General features: G+C 34.0%; 1 protein-coding gene across 1 annotated transcript in view; it reads right to left on the reverse strand.

The window, feature by feature from the left end:
* The window catches only part of LOC149074161 (RNA-binding protein Musashi homolog Rbp6-like), a 409,321-nt gene that overhangs the window by 287,506 nt on the left and 97,517 nt on the right, over nucleotides 1-24,298 (reverse strand). Inside the window, exon 5 of the mRNA XM_089246590.1 lies at nucleotides 18,927-18,968. Within this exon, the coding sequence (XP_089102716.1) occupies nucleotides 18,927-18,968 (42 nt within the window). The remainder of the gene's footprint in view (nucleotides 1-18,926; nucleotides 18,969-24,298) is intronic.

Genomic DNA, 24,298 nt, shown 5'->3' on the forward strand with positions numbered 1-24,298 from the left:
ACGACAGATGAGTTCTTTTAAGGTAGATAAGAGCTGTTAACAGAAATTAAAAAAAGAGTTTATTGCATTATTATAACATAGATTATATACAGAGTGTCCTGTAAGTGCTAGCCTTTATCTCATCAACCGTTCGTCGTAGAAGTATCATTCCAGTTTAAAAAATGCTCAAAATGTGTTCAAGAATCATTCTGTATAATTCGAATATCTCTTTAAATATTGCACTTAGAAACATGGAATTTTTTTTGTTGGCATCAGGAGAGACAAGGCAACAACTTTCTTACTAGAAGTTGGAGCATAGGGAGACGGTACAAAAAGTTAGATTTTTTATTTTGTTATACACTGGGAAAAAATATTCTTATTAAGTCCCTAGGGCTGGAGAGGCCCTGCCAGCCTCTTTCACAAAGAGACTATGAGTCTTGGCAGTTGTGCAATGAATTGCATGTGAAACAAACAAAAGTAAGTAACTCCCCCCACACACACACAAATGTCGTTTTCTATTACTTTTTTTCGGATGATTCGAGTATTCAATAATCCGAGGTGGTCTCGGTCCCGTTCACTTCGAATTTTCGGTAAAATAAAAGATGTAGAGTCTTCACAATTTAGAGAAAACACAAAATTGAAAGGAAAGAATGCCAAAAAATTACTTTATATATATAAAAAAATGAAGGGTCAACTTTGGGGTCAAACTGGTCATACTTCCTGGTGCGTTTAGATCCATGAGTACACCTGAGTGAGGCCTGGAGGCCTTAGTCGCATATAGGGCCTGGTACTAATGAGACTAAAATTGAATAAAATATGTTCGATTTTATAACAGCATATAAGATTCTACATTCATGGTGACCGGCAATAAATGATACCGGACAAATGGACCGGCAATAAAACCGAGGATAAATGATGTAGTAAATCCACACATTCATTGGAACTTTTCGAATCCTCTTGCAAGTCTGATATTTCCGTAGAGCAGTTACTGCGAAATTGTTGTTTTGGTAAAACAATTTGACCTCCACAAAATTTCACAATTTTCTGATGACTGGTTTCGCCTGAGGCTACTTTAAAATAGGGTCTTTTAATTATGGACGCTCTGTATATAAAAGGGGCATACTCTTTCTTGAAACGGCAGGAAAACCACCTATAATTGAGCGTTCAGCTTATCGTGTACATTGTATGAAGAATTTCTACTTCTATGAAAATTGTTAAAGGTATACTTTCACAAAAGTGACATTACCTCTTAAGCGGAGTGTGGAAACGCATTATCGGGAGTTTAACAACATAAGAACACCATAGAGGATAATCGGGAATTTAAAAAAGTGATCCGGTAACCAGAGTGACGCGTTATCCGGGTGAGACGCGAACGAGATTTGACTGTAGTTCCGTGTAATCAACTTGACACGTTTTCGCGACATGGCTGCTCTGCATACATCTCCGTGCATCAAATCAAGAGAATTTTTCGGGTATACAGTTTGTTCGACCATAATGATTATTATTATCTTTATTAGAAACGAAGCATCGCTAGCAATAATCATTAGTGAGACATAGCGAAAAAGAAAAAAAAAAGATTATAAAGAACGTTTATATGGAAAAAATAGCAGCTGTGGATAACACTGCGTGAGAAAACTGGGATATTACCCCGTGTGTGCTCGGTCTTAAGAAAGGCAATCATTTTATAAGCGTCATTTCCTCGAAAACTGTTTCATTTTGGAGCAACTGAAGCAAAACTAAACTATCTTCATGGCAATGCATCGAGAAAGGCTTATTCTAAAAGAGAGAAAACGGTGCCACCTGGTAAAAGAAAATATTTCAGCTCAAAGGAAAGGTGGGGGGGGGGGGGCTTATGAGCAAAAACCTAAAAAGTAAAGAAAGCAAGGCAATATGTCTCGCACCGAAAGTCATCCATCAAAATTCGCTTGCCGCCGTGAAAGGTAAGTTTATCTCTCTCTCATTTATGGAAACATATTAATACTTTTTAAGTGGCTTTTCTCTCTGTCTTCTTTTTTTTTTCTTGTTACCCTGCACATGGTTTACGAGTTATAGTTAATGATACGGTAAATGCATTCAATTTAAGATGAATTAGACTTTCAAGAAAAGTTCCACCAAAAAATGATATATTGAAAAATGCCTCAAACCTTGACGCTGGTATGTAAAACAGATATGTTCACAGTTTTCAATTACGAAACATGTATATATATATATATATATATATATATATATATATATATATATGAACGCGTGTGTGTGTGATTCAAATGCGCTGCACCTCGAAACATTTTATGATTTTCTCTTCGCGTTTCCATGTCGTGGAACTTTAAAGTATCCGACTACGTTTAAAACGTCATTTTCGAAGAAAACATCGATTTTTTTTATAATATTTTTTTTATGAAAGCCCTATTATTTGTGATTCCAAAATAGGCCTTTTTTTGTTTATATGATGCTTGGAACCGATATTCCGTCCACTTTGGTGTTGCGTTTTTACATACAAGTAATTTGTGAATAAAAATTTTAAACGTGTTTCACGAAGAATGCTATTTTTTGATATTTTACTTGAATTTCGTAAATAGTTTACAAATTCTTAAAAATTGAAGAAACTAGTGCATTTGAATTCGGTTTTTGCGAAAAAGTTTTCCCTCAAGAAGAGGGATATTTTCTTTTGATTCAATTTTTTGCCGATAGAGGGTGGTGCAGGAAAGTAAATAACTGGAAATACGCAAATCAGAGTTATATAATGTAGGGTGTACGATTAACGGCACATTTCTGAATTTCCTTATTCTCTGGCGCTCACATAAGGTTTCCATTGTTGGTTTAAGATGTTGGCAGAAGTGTACAAAGCACTATCGTTGAAGTAGTTTTACCTCCGCCATGAATCGAGTTGAACGTTTCGAACACAGAACAGTTTTAAGAAGGTTGTTTGAAGGACTTCTGTGATTTGCTTTCATGAGATGCCCTCTATCGACAAAAACGTAAAGTAATTTTTTTCTGTACCAAAATAATCCCCATCGTCACAATAACTTTTACACTTATTACATTCAAATATACAAATTACTTCAATTTTTTTGTGAATTTTTAAACTATTTTCGAATTTATGGGATACCCTGTATAAATCACAGTTACTGACCAATTTTCTAATTTACTCGTTAGTGCTGTGAGAATAAGATATAAGTCAAAAGAAAACCTATACTTGAAGAGTTGGAAACGATCTACGAAATAGCAAATGTATGTATCGGAACTGTATTTCTTTAATTTTTGGTCGGATATCTATCTTTGTGTTTCATTTTATAGGAAAGAAATAAAAAAGAAAAGTTTCTCCGGAAGTTTACATGAAACTGGAAATGATTTTCTCACGCAATAGGTGAAAAAAGTGTGTTTTTTTTTCCTTAACAGTACTTTACGAGCACAAAATCTATTTCAAGAGACTGGGAATAATTTTTTCCGAGAAATCTAAACATAAATGACGCAAATAATTTCTTTGTGATCACCACATTCAAAAATCGGCTTCATTTACGTAAAATAGATAAATTTATCATTAGCACAAAAAAAACTCATTATCAGCACTGACCAGTTTTTGATCATCGGTGCAGTATAGGTTCATTTTTCACACCGTGGGATTCTTTTTACTTTCAAGAGAGATAATTTAATCATTTGGGCTATACTTGAAACTTTAAGGGGAGTTGGTGCACTATTTTCGCTTCCCATGCTTTCCTATGGGAAAAACCCCTTGCATTTAACATTTGAAATTTTCTATTCACTTTAGGCCTCCGATTTGTTTTCTAAAATTTTGTGGATATTTTTAAACTATTTAACGAGAGTTTTTAGATTTTAGCTACTGATTGTTTTTCTGAAGGATTTAAATGTGAACAACATGCAAATTTTTCAAAAATCGCCAAAATTTTCCCATATTTTGTAACATTAAATTTTTAAAAAACTATTTTAATAAAAAATCCTCTCGTTAGAAAGCGTGTAACACTTCAAACACTTTAGTGCTAAGAGGCACAAAGTTTCAAGACATTTGAACTAGTGGTGTTTGCAAAAATGTTCCTTATCTGACAAAAACGTGACTTTGAGAAAAGAGTATTTTAATGGAAAACATTAGCATATATAATGCCTGTCAGCGATTTATGTTAAAATATTTTAAAATACCTCTAGTGTGGATAGGACAAAAACACAATCACAGTTGGACACTGAAAACTTTATGGTATTCAAAAATTAAAAAAATTGTTTTTTTTTTTTGGCAAATTTGCGTGCAAATACAAATACAAATACAACGCCACAACAGGCAAAATGCCCAACGAGGTGGCTGATAAAAAGATGCCCATAAAAATATGGTTGTCATATGTTTCAAAAATACAGCAACCCAATTAAAAATGCAATTAACACAAATTACAAACAATATATACACATGATAAAATATTATACAATGCCCATAAAGAATACTTATGGTTGTCTTATTCTAAGAATGGATAGCTTCTCGATTTACCCCAACATGTTTATCGTATTTCTTTTTAAACGTGTCAATTGTGTTACAATTTACTACCTCCGGGGGTAAGCTATTCCATTTATTAACAACCCTATTGGAGAAAAATTCCCTGCGACACCATAACCTTGCATTGTCCCTCACCAATCGATACTGGTGTCCCCTTGTAAAAGCAGTCGATTGGCGGTGTACTAAAAGTTCATGGTCCATCCTATCCATCCCATTGAAAATTTTGAACACTTCGATCATATCTCCTCGACACCTGCGTTCATCCAATGTAAACATATTCAAAAAATGAAGTCTTTCTTCATAACTCAAGCCCTGTGTGCCAATAAGGACACGCGTAGCTCTTCTCTGCACCCCTTCAACCAAGTCTATGTCCCTCTGTAGGTATGGTCTCCAAAACCTTACAGCATACTCCAGTCCAGGACGAACTAAGCCTCGAAAAAGCGGAAGAATGACTTTAGGAGAACGCGAAGAGACCTTTTTGAAAATGAGACCAAGCATTCTATTCGATTTTTTGACAACCGCTGAACAATGTTCAGAAAACTTAAGTCGCTCGTCAATGAGAATTCCCAAATCGGTGACTCTAGTTGCATCCAGGATAGTGACACCATTCAACTCGTAAGAGAACCGTGGGTTGTTCGAACCAAAATGAGCGACAATGCACTTGTCAACGTTAAACGCCATGCGCCATTCATCTGGTCCTGGTGCTTTGCTTGCACATACATTTCTTAGAAGATTTAGGACCTCCACGTCTTCCACTTGAATATCGTTGAGCGTTTTGTTACCCCATGCAACACCCGTATATCGAATATCATTATCTCCATTAAAAACCGACGCGAAAAAGTCATTGAAAGCACTACACATGCCTACATTGCTCTCTACTTTTGAGCCTCCTATCGAGAGGGGGCCAACTGTCCCCTTACATCCATTATTGACGTATCGAAAAAATGATTTTGGGTCAGAGCCAATGTTATCTGCCAACCTAGATTCAACTTGCTTTTTACTATCCCTTATCGCTTTCTTCAACAGTCTTCTTTTATCAGTAAACAATGATAGGTCACCTCGTCCACTTTTATACTCTCTGAATGCTCTTTTCTTTTCAAGATAAAGGTTCCGCACGCTATCCGTGAACCATAGAGGGTGTGATGTACAAACACGCTTTTTTCGAACAAAGGGTATGACGTCGTGACCTCCTTAAGTCATTTTAATTCATTGACTCTACAACTGGGTGTAAAGGAAATTTTTCATTGAATGTAAAAAAGGCATTACGTTTGATAATGCTAGAGGCAATATGTGAAAGCAGCAGTGAAACTCGCAGGTTTATTGATTTAGGACACATGTAGTATAAGCTCTATCAGTCTATTAAGTGTGTGGAAATCCCATGTGACTAATTTTTTGATTGGGAAGCTTATGTATCGAATGAATTACAGTGAAACCTCACTAAAATGATACTCGATATAACAATGAATCCCTCTACAATGATACATTTTTAATTTCGTTCAGAATCGTCATTAGTCTAATGTTGAACTCCTCTCGATACAACGATATACTTTACTGAGATGATTCTCTCTCTCTCTCTCTCTATATATATATAATGATATTTTTTATATTTCACTCAAACCCACCTTCATTATATTTTTAAATTCCTCACCAGTGTTTGTTCTTTCGAGGGTGTGTTGCAACATCGGTATTTTGTAATATCTCCCCTCCTAAAGTGTTAATGGAGTTGCCTTGAAGCTACTTTCTGTGTGTTACACAAAAGTGCTGTGCGGTAAACTACTTTACAAAGTGGAACAACTGAGTTTTATTCTCTCTCTCATCAACTAACAAATTAGAATCTCTCAAATGCATTTTACGTCTTACTAGCAGTGAAAATTCAGAAGAGGCGCCAACAATAGAATAAATTTGGTACCACCTGATGATAATTCTACTCCTCGATGTAACGATAACCCCTTTACGACGATATTTTTTCTCGGTCAGCAGAGTATCGTTATATTGAGGTTTCACTGAGGAAATCATACTTCCTCATTCTATTCAAAATCTGTAAAAGATAATCTAAAAAAATACAGGGTTAGCATGAATGAATGGCACGATTTTAAAAATTCATATTTTTTCTGAACTATTATACATAATATATAATCAGCGGTACATGAAAATAGAGGAAAAACTTGGAAAGTCTTTTTCTCTATTTCCAAGTTTTTCAGAGCACACCGCATTTTTTTTTTTTACACATAGAACGTAAAAACTGGTTCAAAATGTAGCACTGATGTATCTTGTTCACAGAGTGTTTTCGACAATGGTGGTTTATAAGGAATTGCCAAAAACACTCAATGAACTTAAAAAACGCATCATTGCAGCATATTGAACCATTGACTATGAAAAACTACAAAAAGTGTGGAAGAAACTTGATTACGGATTAGATGTTTTTCGTGTTACGAAAGGGTCACACATCGAACATTTATAACTGAAAAAAAAAAACTTGGAAAGTTTTTTCTTTATTTCCATGCATCGCTGATTATATTTATTATATGTAATAGTTTTGAAAATATGAATTTTTAAAATCGCGTCATTCATTTACGCTAACCCTGTATATTACTCCTATTTATGTGCTTTTAATGTTAATATGTAGATGAACAGATAATAATTTATTAATTATTCAATGGAGGAAATCTTCGAGATGTTCTTATTTTCTGTAATGATAGTTTTCTCTTTGCTGGAATGATTGTTATTTTCCTTTCATTTAGCCGATATACGTATTCATGTATATAATATGGAGCTTTTGCACAACGTTCCTGACAAAACACACAGCTGTTGCCTTCACCGTGACGCTACCTTTAATAATAACCAAGGATGACAAATTCTGTCACCGGTTGATTAATAAGAAAACTCATTAATACGCGTTCTTTTAGTATCGAAGATTTCTTCGTTCGATATTTGGTGGAGTTGGACCATCTCTTCTATTATTCTACGATAGCTATCTTCTTCGGTGTTAGAAGCAGTAGATTTTTTGCGAATGTTATGTTTGGTTCAGAGTCGCCCTCAGGGGTGTTTGACATGTACGGCCGCATCGGGCCTCGCATTTTGGCCCCCCCCCTTTACGGTAATGATAATTTCTTTCATAAATTCTGGATTTTCTGGAATTCTGAAAACTTTCATCATTTTTGGAATTATTTCATTCATTTACTCTGAATTTTCATTGGGTGTTGAAATTATTTCTTTCATTTATTCTGCCTTTGAATGGGTGCTGAAATTATCTTTGTGAATTATTTTTCCTATTTTCTTTTCATCGATTCTGAATTTTCATTATTTCTTAGACAATTTCGTTCATTAGGTCCTAATTTTAATTGGTTTTGGAATTACTTCTTTCATTTATTAAAAAAAATAGTTAGAAATTTTCATTAATTTATTTTTATTAATTTACATATTCAACTGTGTCTATATTTTTTGAAGGGATATTTTCAGCATTTCTGTATATTTTGTAATAATGTAGGAATTTTTTAGGATGCCAATTTCTCCTCCTCAAAATAACAATAATAATAATAATAATAATAGTAACATCGAAGCAAAGAGGCCCTGAAATTATTAAGACGCTTCTGGCCCCGCGTCTGATAAAGGCGGCCACGGTAAATTTCAACTTTCACTTTCATAGCTACCTTTTACATAAGCGAGAGATGGCTTACTCATTCCTTTTATTTCTAACTAAAGTATCAATTCAGTCACTTTTTTTGATTAATACGTCAATTAATTAATATAAAATGATTTTTTTACCGCATAGATTTTATTTCTGATAATCTTTCTGACATGAAAATTTGCTGTGACAAAAAAGCAGTAGAAGACGCAATCTCAAATGATTGAGTGAGTGTCACTTTCACCGATTTTAAAAGAAAACATACACTATCGCATCTTGTTTTCTGTCATGTATATATTTGATCCGAAAAATTCCACAAACAGAATCTCTACTTCTATAACATTATTTACATTATTCTCAAACATGCGTTTTCATGCGACTTATATATAAAGCATTCTGACTAATTCTGAATTTTTCAGGATCCTATCAAATATCATGTTGTAGTACGGGTGTTTGGGGTTTGAGTGAAATATTAAATAAATAAATATATAGTGTATATATATATATATATATATATAATATATGTAAAGAAATATTATAAAAAAACATATCGTTGTGAAGGGATTTATAGTAGTAAATAATATCATTGTAGAGGGATTTATGATTATATAGTAATGTTTCACTGTATAAACATATCTAGAAGAGCATTATACCTGAAATTTGAATGTAAATCTCTTCTACACTCATGTCCATAAATTGAGGATAATGCCAGCTCTGGCAAATAAAGGTTCAGGAACAAAACAAACGTTAGTTATTCATAAAGCCCATTTATTAAACAAAAGATAAAGAACAAAAACGATGGTGTAGGTCTGATACCATTCATAAAAACTACGATTTTTGCTCCCTGGAGCAATTGTAAAAAATATCTCCTTTAAAAAAACTTACTATTACATGGTTGGTATGATGGTTAATACGGTTAATACATTGTATGTCTCCCATGCGATGAAATACAGTCCGTACAACGCCTAGGCATCCGGAGTATCAAATTATCGATCTGATCTTGGGGAAGATCACGCCACTCAGAAAGCAATGCTCTCCGAAGTTCCGGTACACATGTAGGAGGTGGTTGACGGGCTGCAACTCGTCGGCCAAGCATGTCCCACACATGCTCTATCGGATTCAAGTCAGGTGAGAATGCTGGCCATTCCATACGGGTTATATTCTCAGATTCAAGGCATTCGTTTACGATGTTTGCTTGGTGAGGACGGGCGTTGTCATCCATAAACACAAATTCTGCGCCCATGGCACCCCTAAACAAACGTACATGTTGTTCCAGAATGATGTCCCGATAAATTTGGGCTTTCATGGTTCCGGTTTGAACATGCAGATCTGTTCTGGAACCCAGTATAATTCCACCCCAAACGAGCAATGCTGCACCACCGTAACGGTGTAGTTCAATGATGTCTTGGTGGTAACGGGTACCTGGCGTTCTCCATATGAAAGTCCGACATGAATTAGACTGCAAGCTAAACCTGGACTCGTCGGAAAACATCACACAAGCCCACTGTGACGATGTCCACATTGCATGTTCTCTTCTTCAGGCTAATCGCTACCGACAGTGAGTTGCCGTGAGCGGAACACATCTGACAGGCCTGCGAGCATATAGACCAATATCTCCCAAACGTCTGTACACTGTTTTGTGGACTAACGCAAACCGACAAACGTCGGTTTGCGTTGAAACTGCGGTACCCGTGGCTGCAGATAGCTGACGAGACAGGTCGGATGCTGTGCTCCGTCTGCTTCTTTTCTTTTGGCAGTTACTACCAAATACCGGTCTTCATTCGGCGTTGTAATTCGGGGGCGACCTGTACTGTAACGTCTACTGACATTTCCGTTATCTTGGAATCGTTGCCAAAGCCTAGAGATGACACTTTGGGCAATTCCAAGTTCCTCGGATACTTCCATCTGAGTAAGCCCACATTCCAGGCGGCCGATAATTCTACCACGTAAAATATCATCCACATGCGTCCTCTGTGTCATAACTATTCGCTTATGGCACTGAGCGCCTTATAGAACTCTTGTGAACAATTTTACTTCTTTGCCACCATTCCTTATATACCCCCTCTTACACTCTCGTCATTGTGACGTACTATTGGCATCATCTGGTGGCTTCCTGAAATTTGCATAGCATTCTTGCAGATGTGTGTGATAATTCTACAGGTGAAATTTTTACTTTAGATTTCGATTTCCGTGTGACTCTGAATTATCCTTAATTTATGGACATGAGTGTATGTTCGAAATTGGTATAATATTCCAAAGTTTCTAAAAAAACTTTCGAAAAAATAAAAACCTATTTATAAAACAAATACCAAAGATATTTTTAAAATATTAATGCTTGTTTTTGTAGTAATTTTCTTCAAATATTGCCCACGCTTATTTTCTCTAATTCTTTTCTAAAATTCTTTCAACTATTCTATTTTCCCATAGTTTTTATTCTTCCAGCAATGCATTGTCGATACCTTTGATTCGAATTTCTGTTTTATATGCTCATAGAAAATGACATTTTTGAATTTCATTCATCGTTTTCACCATACCGAGAATGGAACTGTGACCGAGTCTGAAAACCCAAATTTGTGAAGTTTCTGAAAGACCTATACGCAAACTAAGCACTTATTTGGAACGAGCAGAGAAAATGCTATAAGGTGACGCCAATTTCATTGAAATATCTTGTTTTATTGGAGAGTTACAAGTGCTGAAAGATTGACAAAGTTCAAAATCGAATTGTCGAAAAAATTTTAACCGCCAATTTTGCAAACACCCTTCTAGCTAAAATCGGTAAAATTTGCCAAAAACTTGTCCATTTTACTAGCATTCAAAAGAGCTTAGCAAAACCAAATTGGTCACCTTGTTCAGGAAAAATTTAGTCGTTTGTTTGTAATACATCACTGAAATCTGCGTTCGTCGAAGTAATTTTAGTAGGTTTTGGCGACAATGCGATTTTTCACTTCACCGATCTCTTATAGCTTACAGCTCGCCATTAAATATGGATATCCTGTAGATAGTGGTAGTGTCACCTTATAGGATTTTTTTGTGCAAAATCAAATTGTTGCCAAAATTTGTAACGGCCAAGTCCGAATTTTCGTTGGATATGTACTTCGCAAACGCTGATTTCAGTGATGTATTGCAAACAAACGACTAAATTTTTCCTGAACCAGAAAACCTATATGGCTTATTGTAAACTCTTTTTCAGAAGCTGGTGGCAAGTTCTTTGGCAAATTTTACTGATTGTAGCTAGAGGAGTATTTGCAGAATTGACGAATAAAAATTTTGGCGAGCGACAATTTGATTTTGAACTTTGCCAATCTTTCAGCGCTTATAGCTCGCCATTAAAACCAGATGTTTTAATAAAATTCATGTCACCCCTTATAGCATTTTTCTGCTCTTTTCAAATATGTGCTTAGTTTGCTTATAAAGGTTTTTCAGAAACTTCACAAATTCTGGTTTTTTCAGACGCGGCGCATTTTTTTTATAATCGATTATCCACCGCATCTCGAAAATATTTTGAGATAGGACAGGGTCTGTGAGTTGTTTCATGATCCACTTGAGCTCGTCTAACCCCCCATTTCACTTGGTAGAATAGGTCGGATTCACCCTGTATAGTCGACATCCATATTTTATAGGCATCTTTTTTCAGTCGCCTCGTTGGGCAATTTATCTGTTGTGGCCATTGCATTTGTATTTCCATTTGTTGTAACATTGAACTTTCGTTTCATCCTTTTTCGCTGAATAACTTTTTTTTCTTCTACCATAATCTGCATTCACCTTTTCAAACGTATGCTTTTTTCCCCAGATATTTGCAAGTTTATATAACTATATCAAAATACTGCAACTCAATAAGAGCAATAATAAAACCAATAGTTATGATAAAATATAAATATAAATAACATGTCACAAGAGAATTTCGAAAATAATAATCATTGTATTCGATAATCATTGTATTCGATATTCATTATAATCGATATTATAATATATAATATATATATATTATATCGGTGGAAGTTTAAGTTAAATAAGACACTAGCACGTGCCTGTGTTCCAGAACAAAGGATTATCTATGGCAGCTGAAAAAATCATAAACTCTTTTAACGATGGAAGCTGCGATCTACCTACGATCTTTCGCTGGATAACTTTTTTTCTTCTACCATAATCTGCATACAAGTTTTCAAACTTATGCTTTTTTTCCAGATATTTGCAAGTTTTCTTACAGGGTTCTCTCTCACTAATGTATCCATGTATGCTGAATATTCCCATATATACAAACTCGGTTTGTCAAAGCTATTTATTTCATTGATAACGACTTTAAAATCCACGACGGATGAATTTCCTTTAGGTGAATGAGAGCTGTTAACAGAAGTTTTAAAAGGCTTATTGCATTATTATAACATCAATATATCGATAAAAAGGTTTTCTGAGAAAAAAAAATGCTGTTCCACTTTTCCCTTAAAGTTCTACTTTCAAAAAGAGCTTGAATGTGTCCGTGATAAATTTAGGTAATATCGTTATCGCGACGTCATAAGGGTGGAGGAGCTCCCATTGGTCGATTTAGTTATAACAAGGTTAATCTATCGTTTAAAAATGTTAGATCGATTGCCCAAAGGCAATTGCATTTCGAGCAGTGAGCAGTGCTGCCAAAAAAAAAGAGTGTGAGAGAGAGAGAAATGACAGCCAAAGCTCTTTTCAGTAAAAATGGATAGAAAACTGATAATCTTTACTGACGAAATTTTACGATCAATCACAGCACATAAAAATTTTATATCGCCGATATTACTATAAATTATATCGAAATGTGATGAATGAACTCATATATTGGTGATACTGCGTTTTTAAACGTATAGTATACGTGTGGTGGACCACCCATGATACTGGTGTATCGCATTCAAGTCGGCAATTTACTGCCGTTTTACGCAGAAAGGGTGATTTTAACTTGCAATGGGTGGCAGTGTTTGAAATTTGTCTGGTCAGAGAGGAGTTTCGATGTTATCGGGCACATGAGCTGAGTTGTAAAAAGGAGAAAGTAGGATTCTCTTCTAGTCTTGATTAAATCTCTCTCCTATCGATGCATTAAAGCAACTATAAATCTATATATAGATTGCTGTTGAAACATTAAATCGAGAGAATACTAGCGGGTAATGTTATGAGATTAAAAATACATATTCTATTGGAAATAACTTAAGATTTTCACACTATTTATTTTAAGAAAAATTAACGGATATTTGAATTCAACACGATTTAATTTATTTTTATGTTTGCACGTTTAGTTAGCATGAATCTCGATCTTCGATGAGTTCGTGCTGGCGGTTGCAAAAGCTGCAGAAAGAGATAGTTACCAAGCAACGGATCATGCCTTTGAACAAGTTGCTGGTTCAAACCGTGTATGCCACACACTCGAATATAAATGTTTCAAGAAATGTGAAGCTATCTTTTTACATTCGCTTCCTTCTGGGACAATTTCGGTAAATAGGGGGAAAAAAAAAAACTTGTCTGAAAAGATTTTCTTCCAAAATCTCACTGCTTGTGTACAGCAGTTGATATGATATGGCAAGAAACTTGTCTGAAATGCTTCTACCAACGTCAGAAGTATTTAGGAAAAAAAAAGAGGATAGGGACTAAGGACTATATACGAAGACGTGGTAAAAGAAGTTACTACTGCTCTTCTGCTCTTAAACGCAAATGTACGTAAGCGAAAAAAAACCTCAACATTTGGCTTCACTTTACCTACGAAAATGAAAAAGATGTAGTTTTTTCCCAAAGAGAAGACTTGTTTTTTGGTTGCTCATTGCTGAAAGTAGAACGATTTAGAACCAGCGTAGTTTTTTTTAGCCTGATCCGCCTATCTACGTTCCAGTGTCCGTTTATCTGAGTTTTGGCACTGCCATATAGCTTTGCATAGCCATCAAAGATAACAGAAAAAAAGCAGCAAGATGAAATAAAAGAGAAAAAAAAGTAGCTAAAGCCAGTGAAGGGAAGTCATGCGAGTGTATGTGAAGCACAATATCGCTCAGATTGTTTTCCGAAGAAAATGCTTACCTTGGTCACGTCATAAAGATGCACGTTTGAAAGAAATAGCTTCGGCTAGTGAGGGAGAAATGTTGCCTTTCGGGTGATTTTTCTCATGTTTTGCCTTCTTCAAGTATAAGATCAAACAAGAAGAAGAAACTTGGAAAGACTGAAGTGACCCTTTTTTGCTACGTGCTAAAATATTATCGGGGATCCGCAACATATTACTTCGAAATCTTGTTCTAAAAAGTTTTGAACTCGGAATGCTATTTAGAGAAACTCGTAACCTCTATATCGTTATTTTATTACTCTGTACTGTTATGAATGGAAACAAAAAGTCACGAATGCAAAATTTATTGGATTTTTTCCTAAAATATATCAATTTTCCAGCATGTGTGAGATTTTATATTTTTAGATACAAATTTATTAAAGAAAAACTTCACTGAATAACAGCAAGATAAATGACATTGTTCCATTCTTTTGACTGATGTTTTTCTTTCCTCAAATTAATGTATTAAAGAAAGAATACATTCTAGTTCGCACGTACCGAAAACAACTTGTTTTTCTAGGAAATGTTCAATAACTATTTTGTATAAATATACTAAATGATACATCATTCAGTGGATTGACATTGCTATCCCACTATTGCCAGCGTGGTTGATTTTGTATTTTTTCTTTGAAGAAGAATCACTCTTAGTCTGTTTATACTGGAACGTTCAACGTTCAACATTGGTCTAATAGCTGTTCATGAGAGAGTCATAAATGTTTTATGCATATTGATTATATGACCATACAAAATCTCTATTGCAAACAGTTTCATATTATCTCATACTAAATTACAATTTGAATCATGCATCCACACATAAATTGAAATGTCAACTCGACACCTTAACGATTTGATATTGAAATTTGTTGTGTGATTCGAGTAATTTAACTCATTATGTAGAATTTTTTCAGTTCAAAATATATGACAAATCGAAGAAATTCGTCCACAGATTTTGAAGCTTACTGTAATTTTGAAATCTGTACGATATACAAACCATAATTTTGGAACCAATGACTCTTTTAAAATCCCCTTATGACTCACACAAATACGTAGCGGAAGAGGGATAAATTACATCTCTAAAATTATCTAAAGATGACAGAAACTTTTTAAAAAAGTTATCAATTATTTTTTGCCTGTTTAGAGATGGCATTTCTTTTGTCAATCTACTTGGGCATTCTTTACAATCGAGGTTCATCAAAAACGCAAACCAATACTCTTGAAGAATCAGAGATCGATGCGATAAGCATCTCTGATTAGGCGTAGCTTAACTGATCTAGGAATATATATTTAATATTACATTAGTAGTGAAAGTCCGAGATGAAAGTTCTACTCAATGCTAACGGAAAAGCATCAGACATCTTGGGGCACGAACATTTATTATCGAAAGAACGATTCATTAATAACTCTTATCATCAATGAAGTATGTAGTCATTATTAAACTCAATGACATTCTTTGACGAAATTTTCCATCGAATGAAATGTCATAGTTTTAAATGAATATCTCTCCGCGATATGAAATCTCATCTCGGAGATGCCATCCATCAAATCTCATCCTGGAAAAGAAATAACCCGACCAATATATTGGTTTCTTTATATATCTGGTACCATGCAATAACTCTTCATACTGACCACGCGACCTATAAAAATATAATTTTTTTTTTCGGTCGTGTGGTCGGTTCACTTTTACCTGACCATATATGGTATGAAATTTTTTTGGACATGGTCATTTCGGGAGTGATATATATATATATATATATATATATTTGGTTCCAAGAGAGGAAGAAAAAAAAATGGACAAAGAAGAATAAAAAAGTAAATCTCAAGAAATCTTGGGTGTCGTGATGACGCAAAGACTCACGTTCGCACCAATGGCAAGAGAAGCGAGAGAGAGGTTTGCGTGTTTTCTTCTTGTCTTTGGTCTCTTCTATCTACATTCACTTTCTTTTCATCTTTTACAACGACAGAAAAAGAATAATAAGGGAAAAAAACTGCTGTTTTTCATCATTTCCCTCTTTCTTTTCAGAATAAACGAACAGTCTTATATGGATTCTGCGTGTACCCGCTTCATTGCCCTCAACATACACACACACAAGCAAGACAATATTTTCCAGTTTTGTGTGTTTTTTTTTCGTTCGTTCTTGATTTCCTTTTTCTCCCACAAAGTACTGCTCACACTAATATTTTGAAATTGAAAACATAAATTGAAATGGAATGCAGGACTAAAAGAAGAAAAAAAAAGACAAAGAAGAAATGGAATCTGTATTTTTGATGGCGGTTTATATACGTACTGTATACGTAATGTCCGGCCATATTTGTAATGACAAACAAACAGTCATCTTAAGGTTTATTACTTATATGTTTTTTTTATTTTATAGTTGCAGTTGTTGGAATGTTAAGAAACACAAATATATATTATCTATATAGAAGGTTTCTTCGTGCGTAGCTCTCGTCAACTTTTTTTATGAACCCTCAGTTGAATTTCTGGTTGTTGGATGTCCAGGAATATATTTCACCTGATTTCTTTCAATTCAAAACTTACTACATTTCTGAATATAAGATAAACGCCTAAATTATATAAATAGTTAGTATTATAGTTATACACATAGTTCAAATAGAATGGTCTAAAAAATTGAATCTATTGCATTTCAATTCAAAATCGCATAATATACCGGAATATTATTTAGTATGGCATGAATATTTTTCATTAGTTTATAACTGTATTTTATTTAAGATACAATATTTCCATATTACAATAAATTAAAAAAAATCCGTAGTTCGAAAAAAAAAACTCGACCAATAACACTTTTATTTATCACGTAAAGTTTTACGTGATTCCTGTTTTACCATAACGTTCGTTTGCAGAGAATTATGTTTCACGAATGAGAGAACATTCACACACATATTTCACGACCCTTGAAATAATATAAAGGTTAGATTTCACTAGCCAACTACCAATCATATGGATATCAGAAAACCATAATATCAGCATGCAGTAATAGTATTTGATAAAATATCGTCATACTTAAAATGCAGGGGCATTAAATTATCTATATAGGTATTGCAAATTATGTATGTGGTACTCAAAACCACATGAAAAAAACTTCTATAGTAAATAGCATTTATAAATACACACAAAAATATGAACTTCATCGGACATATACATTGCAGTGAAATGAGTACGTATTGAAATTTATTTGCTCATAAAACACAAGTTCGCTGTTCATCTGATCATTCAGACAGTAATACTGAAGTTGAAAGAAAGGAGCTCACTTTCAATAGCAAATCGATGTATATTGTTACACTGTGATCGTGAATCAAGCTGTCTATCTTTTTTACTCACCTCAAATTTTTCAATGAAATATGTGGTAATTTTCAAGTCTATACTGAATCAAATACAGAATTTACAGAAAAAAATTCTTGTTTCTTACCTTAATCCAAACTGCAGTGACTTCTAGTAACTAGTTCGCTTCATTCGGAACAAACTCACCTTATTTTTGTTAAATTTCCATTTCAATGAGATTTTTTCTAAATTTATTAATCATTTTTTCCGATAAATTATGTGTCATGTAAAGACTAAATACCGAATCTGTACCAAAAAGGCTAAACTTTTTGCAACAAAGTCAATTGCAAAAAAATCGTAGGGTGCTTAGTATGAATAAAGCTCAAGGCTTATCTTATTGTAGGCATCACTGTAAGGTGCTTGTTATTGCAAAGAAACAAACATCAAGATATTTTCTATTTTTTTGTACGCAAAAATTTTTTTCTATTCAAACTATCAGGAAAGTTACTCGAAAATACTAAATAATTGTATGGTAGTTATTTTTATTCAAACATCATGAAAATATTTTTTTTGCTTGTTAGAGGGAGTGACAACATGAATATCCATAATTTCGAGAGATTTCCGGGGTATGGCAAAAAATATCAAGGGAAGTCAAGCATTGATTTCGAGGAAATCTTTTGCATTGAGGGTGTGGCGGCAATTGAAAGTTCGGTGAAAAAAAATCGATGAATGCTATGAAATAGCTTTACACGGCAGCTAGGGTGTTTAACACACATTTTCATTATATTGGTAAAACTGTTTTTATACACTTCGATTACTCAATTGCTTCACACCACGGTCATTTTATGCCCTAAGATGAGCTAATGAGAGAGTGATTAGCATTCCGAAGCTTATATCAAACTATCGGACTCGCACACACGTCATATATCAGCTGATATTCAAACCACGATCACCTCAACTGGAGTGTAATTCAATTATTAGGAAGGAATAATTTTGATTTAGTTATGAGAGAAAAACATTCATGTTGATACTGGAATTGAATTTCCGAAACGTGTTTGAAAATCCCGATTTCTTAAAAAAAAGTGACTACTAAGAATGAATACGTTACTCTTTCAAAACTTTCGCATTTTATATACACGTGTGTTTGTGTTAGTTCATTTCATAACGAGTTTCAATCCTTAATGGACCAAGCTTATTTCTATCGAATGTGTTTTTACAAATGTAATTCTTTTTCCATGTAGCGACGGACAAACTTTTGCATTGTCGGATTATATCGTGTCAATATTGACAGAATTCCACATACTGAGGCACGTTACATCGAATCATACATACCTTTTTCTCTCATAGGATTAAAAAAAACATATCGAAATGCATGCACGAGCACAAAAAGGAAATCTAGAGGATAGAATTATACATAGATAATATAAATATACACTAGTATAAAGATAGTGTTGGAGGAAGAGAGATGGAGAGAGAGAGGCTATATAGATAGAGAGAGACATACCTTCGGGTGTGCCCGCTTGGGAAAGGCAATCTTGGGATCGATCTGTGAAAGAAACGAGAAAAAAGCCAACCTATAAAATGATGACGTGGGTTAACAACAGACTCCAAAATGCAGAGGAAAAATAACAAAAAAAATTCTCTTTTTGTTTTCATCTGACGATGATACTGGCTTCGTATTCAAGGTGGTAGTGAACGTCACTGTATATGACGTCATTGAAAACGTATAAGGATAAATATGTATGTAAGGATATTGCCTGTGTTTGATGTAGACACATACTTTGAAAGTAATGTTCATAATGATGCTTTACTTGAAATGCATTTTAAGATCCTCCGGTAACTAAGATAACGTCAGGAGTTTCGAATGATGTTATAACCCCCGTAATTATCTACTAATTAATGCGCGGGAAATTATGATTTTAAGCTGTGAGCATTTTATGCATCATTATCGTCTTCAAAGTTCTTCTTTCTTATTTTAAAAAATTTGTGATAATTTTCGTGCCACCAGAGTGTTTAAAATTTTTCGATAAGAGTTCTCAAGTACTGCTGTTTTGAACAGACAAAACGTTAAAAATGATTTTTTTTCTAACAATCGTCGAATAACAGACGATTTTCTTACGAACTACGTTCATTATTTTAACTGTTTAAAAATTACGCTTTTTAGTGATTAGAACAAAACTGAAGGTGAAATTTGAATCGAAATTACGCAATTAGTAATTAAATGGGAAATAAATTTAAAAACATGAGAAAACATAAATTGTGATTACCATTTTTTATTTTGTATTATTATTGAGATACAGATGTGTTATGGATTTTACTCAATGTAGACAATAAGTTATATTGCGTCCAAAATCTGACAGAGAAATGCCGATGAAAGTATGACTGAGACCACAGTAATCTGCATGTTCTCAGAAGAAAAAAAATTCCCTAAGACACCTGCTCGAGAATATATTCACTATCGTGATTTGAAGCACATAGCTATCGACTCTTTATGTAAATTAGGGACACAGTAAAGTTTGTGGCACATACGGCTTGACACAGAAACGCCATTTGCTTTCAGCAAAAGTCAATTCCGCGAGATGATCATTGAAACTCGCTCTTGCTTTGGAGAGAAAAAAGATTCTCGATTCTTGGGATGATTTCAATTCGTGGTAGAATTGAGTTGGTGGACAAATAAGAAAATCGATCACTATTTTGATTTCATTCTTTGATTTCCACAAAAATAGCTACGTTCATTTTTGGAGATCTACCTGTAAATTTAATTAATGAGAAAAAGACAAGTATTTTATTTTCTTATAACAATTACAGAACTAAAAATCATTACTACCATTCTAATTGCTTTGATTTCTTACTTTCTTTTCCATTATTGTCTTTCTTACAAGGAGAACAGGATAGGAAGTACTGTATACGAGAATCTGATAATCCGAGACATGTTGACACGAAAATTTTCTGGTGACACTACTACTACTAATAATAAACATTTATGACACCTACCATATCAACAGAAGTATGTCCAGGTGCTTCTGTACAGAGACGATGCATATTAACGATTGAGTTTATGATCAATGTGTTTTGTATTTTGTTATATAGCAAAGTTATTTTGTACAAATCTATGTGGATCCCCTGATAGATTACTTCAAGAGATAGGGAATCGGAATTTGAATCATAAAAAAAAGGGACAATATCATTGAAATACCCTTTCTTCGGAAATGTCCACATAAAAATCATAATTAAATTGATGAAGTTAAAAATGCTCATCCAAGATTCATGGGTAATTACTTATTGAACATTTTCAAATTGTCAAAACCAAAACATAACAGTTCCGACGTTCATCACGGGTTATTCTAAAAATTTCAATAACCTTTTTTGACATTGCATCTTGATGAGCGAGCATCCCCCGCTATATGGGGTTATGTTTCTTGTCTTTTTTATCTTTTTCTAAGATACTGAAGAAAGAACTTCATATGCTTCCGAAACATGTATAACTGTTGTTTCCATCGCATTTTAGATATACTTACGTTGTTGTCTATTATATCACCGAAAATGTAATGTCTTTCTATTTTCAATGAGTATCTTATGAATCTTATTTAAAAAAAAAATTTCGTAAAAGTATTTGCACCATATGCAAATAGTTTTGAAAAAAAAAAACCTGAAAAAAGTCATGTTAAAAAACGTCTCAGAACAACAAGAAATAGAAGAGGCATCTTTACGCTTAAAAGACTCGGGAATGACACACCGATTTCACATCTGCGAATGAGTTTTGGAAAAGTTTCGACATGATGATGATAATGTTAAAACACATAGCATCTCCACCGATATCAAACCAGCAGAAAAAGTAGATGATTTTGAACTTCTTGCTTCGTTACTATAACGCAAGCTAATATATGATTCGTTGAAGGAAATAAAAAAAGAAAACCAATCAAATTTTTGGCTCCAGACATCTAAGAATATTTCATAAATATTACGAACTCCAAAGAGGAAAAAATAAATTTCATAATAATTTAAAAATATCACCGTCACCTTTATTTTTTTCAACGGTAATGCTTTTCCTATTTTACAACTGTTAACGTGTTTTTTACTATTACTTTTTTATATTTTATTTTGCGTTCTTGAATGCTTTCTATCTGAAATAATATTGAAAAGATAGTTTTCCGGTGTATGTCGCGAAGTAGAAAAAATTATATATATATATTCGCCAGGAGTAATTTACAGGAAATTTTCTTTTTCCTATAGCGGATGGGGAAACACATCTAGTTGGGATATATGACAAGTTCTACTTCACATAGAAACGACCACACAAAACTAGAAATGATACCAAAAAAACTTTCGTTTTTTTCGATTTTTTTATATATTCAATGGGAGTGAAGACTTATAAAGCTGACGATATTTTTTTGTAAGCCTAAGCGTTGAAGCATTAGCCAGCAGCTATAATTTCCGCAAGAAATGTAAAGGGTGTACGTTGGGGAAGATAGAAAAAAAAAACACAAGCAAAAAATACCGGAAAAATGGAAGGACGAGGGAAAAGCAGCAGTTAATGTTCTTTGACTTTAGTCTTTCTCCCACATAACGTCAAATAGCAGAGAAAATACATATATACGTCCGAACAGTTGTTTTCAATTTTTTTTAGCTTCTACATCAATCGACAACATGTTTTATATATTTTTTGGGGAAATCACCAGAGAGTTTGGAAATATAAAAAAAATGAAAGGGAACTGAATTTCTGAAAAGAACTTGAAGCACAAAATGTATTTTTGAACGAGAAAAAAAAAATAGACGTCGTTTTTGAAATTTTGCTGAATTTCAAGTTCACACAGATGTTTTTGAGGAAGAAGCTGCTAAAATGTAATGCTTTGAAGATTGTTTCTTCGATTTAAGGAGTTTTTTGGTTTTTTTCACTTCCCTTAGAAAAAAATAGAGAGGAAAACCTCAGAAAAAAGTTTTTATAGAAAAATGTCTATAAGTAAGCGTTGAGAAAGAAAATAAAATGCAATATGCTATCGGATAAAAGAAACATTTTTGATATTTGGAAAACCAAAATGTGAAAAAAAAACCAGTAAAAAAATGCTCATGATATAAGTATCCATTGTCGATATTCCACATCGAATTAATTATTCTTCATTGTTATTCTATTGTTAACTGCATTGTTTATTATTTCATGTTTGAAGACCCAGGTAAAAAGCTGGATGTAGATAAATATACAAAGAAAGTTTTCATTCTATTTCGCCATCTGGGGGCTAATTTCGATGCGAACTGTGTCTGTGCCTTCTTAGGCTGTTTATTGCGCATTCCCGTTCAGCCCAAAAAAACCACAGTGTTCTTAGGAAAGAAAATGTATGTCCTCTGTAGCTTAATGGTAGAGCACGCGCCAGAAAAGTGCGAGGTTGGTGGTGCGCTTCCCCGCAGAGGAATGTGATTTTTCTTTAAAATTATCTTCACTTGGTATCCAGTCATCTGTATTGTGTATACAGAGTTGTCCAGAAACAAACAAAAAACTCTATAGTTGCTTCTGAAAAGGTGGCTGAAGTCTTTTATGGTGGTATGGACCACCCTAAAAGACTGTCGTATCTACAGCATATCTTGGAAGTTCTTTATTAACAATGACTATTTTATTCACTGGTATTCGCTCTTTGGCTTTGCATGCTAAAAAATATGTCCCTCCAATTTACTATTAATCGAAAAAACCTTGGGTGATTATTTGCGTCTGTGGCTTTGGGCATGATTAACGTATTTATGAATTTTAGCAAGGCAGACAAGAAAGAGTAGATTTTAAGTATGTTAAGCTAGACAATGCCTCTTTATCAGATTATCTATACCTTTACCGGTGAAAAACAAGTATAGTAAAAAAACAAGTATGAACGAAGATCTTCAAGTAATGTTGTAAATTTATAAATGGGAAATTCGCTGCAGTTTTTTCGGTGTTATAACCTAAATTAAATGGTTCTTAAACGTGTCTTTTTCCCAAACTTCCTTTGAAAAAAAACTTTAATACGCTATACCACTCTTTAAAGCTTTGATTTCGTCCAACCAACCACGAAGCTTGTGATTAGAACTCTGGAAATTTTCTTATTTGCGAGTAGACCAATAGCTTCTTAGGAAACCTGAAAATTTTTCTGTCACATGGTTGGTGCCTTGATAAATATTTTATATTGCATAGTGAAAAAAGGGCATGAGAGAAATTTGGAATTAAAAGGAAATTTGGAGAGAAATTTCCGAACGATTTAAAAAGATGTGTATTTATTTCGTGAGGAAATATATTCAGAAGCAAACGTTTTGCGTTCTAGTTTGTTGATCCTATTTGGTCAACGAAAATGAAAAAAAAAAATAATTCGAGCTAGAAAAGTTGCATTCACATAAAAATGACAAAGGAAAGACTTTTTCCCCCGATGAAGTTAATAACCATCGATTACCCTTTACGCTAATCGCTTTCGCTATCATAATCCGCTTAGTGTCGTGTTACCTTCTATAAATCCCCCCCCCCCTCCTAGTCTATATTTTTCTTTTTTCTTGCAAAAGATGAGAAAAGAATCAGGACAGAGAAATTTCGAAAAAAAGTAAGAGGGATACCAAAGAATCTCTGTAGAATCAGAGCAATATCTTGAAAAAAATTGTAGCAGAGATGAGGGAAAGGCTAGGTAATGATCACGTAATTAATGGATGTGATGGGAATTTTCTTTTACGCATGTCATTACCCACACAGCACGAGCGATTCTTTAAACGCGTTCTCTGTTTCACGTTATCTTATGGGACATTTAACTATGATTATTCCCAATAAAAAGAAGTCAATGAAGGGAAATTAATGCGATGGAGATACGCCTCTTAGAATGTAGCGGACAGTCACGACTTTTCTAGCCGCAGGCAATACTTTCTAAAAGATTC

Source organism: Pholcus phalangioides, unplaced genomic scaffold (genome assembly GCF_987345545.1).
Source record: "Pholcus phalangioides strain wild (caught in Gottingen) unplaced genomic scaffold, Ppha-v1.0 ptg000017l_1, whole genome shotgun sequence".
In the NCBI taxonomy this organism is placed as follows: domain Eukaryota; kingdom Metazoa; phylum Arthropoda; class Arachnida; order Araneae; family Pholcidae; genus Pholcus; species Pholcus phalangioides.